This window comes from Cibotium barometz, chromosome 31, assembly GCF_041138505.1.
Source record: "Cibotium barometz isolate CiBa-2024 chromosome 31, ASM4113850v1, whole genome shotgun sequence".
Classification (NCBI taxonomy): Eukaryota; Viridiplantae; Streptophyta; class Polypodiopsida; order Cyatheales; family Cibotiaceae; genus Cibotium; species Cibotium barometz.
Window position 1 is genome coordinate 9,871,689 of NC_141076.1, and position 4,451 is coordinate 9,876,139.

General features: G+C 45.3%; 1 protein-coding gene across 1 annotated transcript; it reads left to right on the forward strand.

The window, feature by feature from the left end:
• Positions 1-1,214: 1,214 nt before the first annotated feature.
• On the forward strand, positions 1,215-4,037 carry LOC147620494 (AAA-type ATPase family protein). The gene has a single exon (XM_086824718.1). It carries the CDS (start codon positions 1,401-1,403, stop codon positions 3,588-3,590), a length of 2,190 nt encoding a protein of 729 aa, XP_086680844.1. The 5' UTR covers positions 1,215-1,400; the 3' UTR covers positions 3,591-4,037.
• Positions 4,038-4,451: the final 414 nt, after the last annotated feature.

A 4,451-nucleotide genomic window follows, 5' to 3' on the forward strand; every position in this document is an offset into this window, starting at 1 on the left:
TGTAGATTGTATTAAAAAGTGTCCTTTCTCACTCCCATAAGTTATTTATATATAGGTGGGAGCTTTGCCCGACTGCCCATACATGTTATTATTACAAACTAAAGCCTTATATGGGTTGGATTTTGTTATAATGGTAGGCCTTTGGCCATATACAATGTGAAACACCAAAGCTAGGGCAGGGATTACAAAAGGTACAAAAAAGGAGTAACACTTGGCCATAGTTTAAGTGTGTGTGAATACTTATGGCCTTGTATATAAAACAATTTCTCTCATAATGCAATATACTCTCCCATTGTGCAATAGAGTCTTGCTCTTGCTAAATATCTTGCTAATTATCTTCTCTAATGCATGCTAGTGAGTCTATATGAGTGATTTGAGGTGAGAGGAGGAACACGAACTCGTAGTCCAATGTGACGGTGTGAAAACGCTCGTAGGAGAAGACAATGACAAAAATTGCTACCCATGAAGATGTGGAGCTCTCGAAGTAGTATGCTCGAGTTTGGTCCCATTAGAAAGATCCCCACTATGGTTTTAGCTCGTCGTCTCGTGAAGGTAAGCTCTTGTAAATGTGTTTCTAGGCTTGACTAGAATAGGCCATAACACTCATGCCATGACTTAAAAGCCAACACCTATTGGCAGAGTGAAATTTTCTTCGAGAAGCTCTGGCTTCTTCTCGTCACCTAAAATAAATCCTAGTATGCTTTTCTTTTGGAAGCTCTGGCTCAACAACCTACAAATCTCAGATTCTCTACATAAACTGTCCTCTGTAACCAAATTGCTATCGCAACTTTATACCGAACAAAAAATTAGGCATACACAATCAAAATCGACACTTTTACAATCTCGGGGACTGATTTGAGAATCTCCCAAGGACACCAACTGCAAAGCTGATATCAGGCCGTATATTATACCAAAAAATTAAACTCCCCACCCACCAGTAATTTCATGTACTCTTTCATATCCACAAGTGGAGAAACATCTTCCATAGAAAGCTTCGCATCAACTTGTAAACCATTGACTTGCACTCAGCCATGCCAAATGCCTCCAAAATTTATCTTGCATACTTTTGCTAAGAAATGAAGATTCCATCTAACTCGTGCCAAAAACTGAAATGCACAAGTCCAAGGTTTGGCATTTCAAACTCTAAGCTTAACACCTCCTATGTTTGTTGGATTTTATCTTCATGGTTCCTCATTATATCCACGTATAGGACAATGATCATGTACTTGCCCTGCTCAGAGAAAATATACAAGTTTGCATTTTAGTCACGTTAGAGACTCACAGACACATGCAGACGGTGCAATGTGAAGCCGCCCGTTTCGGCGAGGCCGCCCGCCTTACAAAAGTCCTCGCGCGCACTTTGCTTTTCACTGCGGGAGAACAGCACTTCCATCATCGACATGGACCAGCTGCTGAGTATGGGCTTTCCACAGGAGCTCGCCTCACAGGCCCTGGCGGCAACAGGCGGTAAGTCCACTCTTAAAGCCACCGAATGGCTGCTCAGCCAGCGGGCCGAGGCTTCGGCCGCGGAAGCCTCCTCCCGCGGGGGCAAGCAGCAGCAGCAACAGGCTAGGGTGGACCGCTTCTTTTCAAACTCGTCGCGAGCCCTTGGCCAAGGTGCAGGCTTAAGGCAGATTTCCCATCCGGCTGCTCCCTCTGGCGATGGCATCAACGATGCCATAGCTTGCAGAGACGATAAGGGCGACGATGACAGCAAGGTATGTCCGTTTGATGCTCCAGCTTCCTCTTCTTTTGCTGTTAATGGTGATGTTAGGGGCCCTTTCATTCTGCCTCCATCGCCGCCCACAGAACCTCTCCACAAGCGGAAAAGAACAGAGGAAGATTCTGATCTTCAAACAAAAGCTCCTCCTATGCCATCGCCACAACCTAAGGTGATTCCATTGCCACTATCTAAGGCTAACAGTAAGGTACCATTGGCAGAGAGAATGCGGCCCTCGTCTATTGATGAAATTCTAGGTCAAGAGCATCTCCTAGGTCCTGGATGCATCCTGCGGTCTCTCCTCGAGAGTGACACCATGCCCTCAGTGATCTTCTGGGGTCCTCCTGGCACTGGGAAGACCTCCCTTGCCAGAGCCATCTCGAGATCTGTCTCTTGCCGCTTCGTCACAGCATCAGCAGTCACTAGCGGTGTCAAGGATGTCCGAGAGATTCTCGAAGAGGCCAAGCGTCTCAAGAAAACTGGGAAGCGCACCCTCTTTTTTATGGATGAAGTCCACCGATTCAACAAAGCCCAACAGGATGCCTTCCTTCCGTCTATCGAAGCTGGCCATGTAGTCTTCATTGGTGCCACCACAGAAAATCCTTCTTTTGAGGTGAATGCTGCTCTCCTATCCAGGTGCAGAGTTCTTACTTTGAACAAGTTGCAGCCAGAGTGTATCAAACAGGTTCTGGAAAGGGCCCTTTCCAGTCCGGATAGGGGAGTGATGGCCTCCTTTGTTGAAGATCCTTTTGTCCAAAGGATTGAGGTGGAAGACGAGGCCCTTCAGTTTCTAGCAGAGGCAGCTGATGGGGATGCTAGAGTGGCCTTGAATGCCTTGGAAATTGCAGTGGCATCTGCAGTCTCAAGAGAGAAGCAGTGGAGCAAGACTATACAGGAAAACTCCTTTCATTCTCATTTAGCAACAGGTATGAACTCTGTCACGACAGAGAATGTTGCCCCCTCTGCTATGGAGAGGTCAAGATCGACCAATGCTCTTAACATGAAGCGTGAACTACCGTTAAAACTCTCAGCACTGAAGGAAAGTCTTGGTCCTTCTCAAGAGGAATACACACGGCCCTTCAAGAGGTTTGTGGGTGGCAGAGAGGTAATACCATACAGTTTCAGTAAAGAACAGGAAACACAATCACATGAATTGTCAGCTGCAAAACCAGTCGAAGGTACAAAAGGCTTAATTGAATACACCCCAAAGGCGAAAGGTTCATCTCTGGCTGTTGATCCCAAAGATGCAGGTGTGGCTTTCAAGCACCCGGCTCTAGTTGAAGGGTCTGTAGAGCAGACTGCTATACTGGTGAGACTAGTGGATGTCTCGGAAGCATTGCAACGGTCCCATTTGCTTTATGATAAGAAAGGAGAGGAGCATTACAATGTGATCAGTGCGCTCCATAAGTCCATGCGTGGTGGAGATGCTGATGCCGCTCTATATTGGCTTGCCAGAATGATGGAAGGAGGGGAAGGGCCACTGTACATAGCCCGCAGGCTGATTAGATTCGCTAGTGAGGATGTGGGATTAGCAGACCCACAGGCAATCACATTGGCAGTTGCTTGCTATCAGGCTTGCCATTTTCTAGGGATGCCAGAGTGCAATGTGCATTTAGCCCAATGCGTAGCTTATCTATCTCTAGCGCCAAAGTCTGTGGCTGTATATCAGGCCATTGAAGCTGCTCAACAACTTGTTAAAAGGAAAGGGAATGAGCCTGTTCCTCTGCATTTAAGGAACGCCCCAACTGGCTTAATGAAGCAGTTGGGCTACGGTAAGGGTTACATCTACCCACCCAATTATGAGGGGCCAATTGAGCAAGATTATCTTCCTCCTTCACTCCGAGGTCATAAGTTCTTGAAGTGGCCGTGAGCTTCTTGTTAAATTTTTATCTTGTTGTATTTGTACAGAAAATGGGCCTTAGTTCCACACCCACCAGGGAATGGCAAGAAGCTGCCGGCTTCTAGTGCAGTTTATCATGCCAGATTGAAGTCGCTGTGGAGAGGCTATTGCAGACATAGTTTGTTGTTTGGATACAGACAAAGTCCTTTTAGCTTATAGTAAAGCGAATAAGACAAGTGCAAACGAGTAAGGGAGCCACATTATGATAATTTTTGGACCTTTGGAAAGCATGATTGTTGTAATGTACAACCATATCTCTATCTATGTTTGTTTAGCATCTGTGCTTTTATTTGATGCCACCAGTTTTTTGAACCAAAAATGATTTTACAATCTGATTGGGTTGTAATCAGAGTTTGAACCAAAAATGTATTTGTAGTGTATCTGCCCTGTTGAGCAATGGAGGACTCTAGTAAGAAAGGCTTGGTGGGGGCTGGAAATTGAGCTCCTTCTGGGCAGACCATGAAAAGGAGGTGACTCACACACATGACAAGGCTTCTAAGATTTATGTGTATGTGTTTGTTTGTGTGCTTCTGTTAAAGATTTGTGGTCAATTATTTCATTAAGTTTGCTGGTCAAGAGGAAGTGAAGGGGACAAATTTCAGCAGATTTCTACGTCATCCTGCAGCACGATTGGGTTGTCATATTTTGACTTGCTTGCCGAATTCATTCTAGCCTCACTTGGTTTTTAATCTTTCAGCCTAAGCACCTCAATTTAGGAAATAGAGCCTCGTTGGATTTTTGATCTTTCAGCTAACGCACCTCCATTAGAAAGAGAAATAGAAAAGCAAAATATAGGGGAAAGGTGGTACTTGTAGCACACCAATGTAGCAT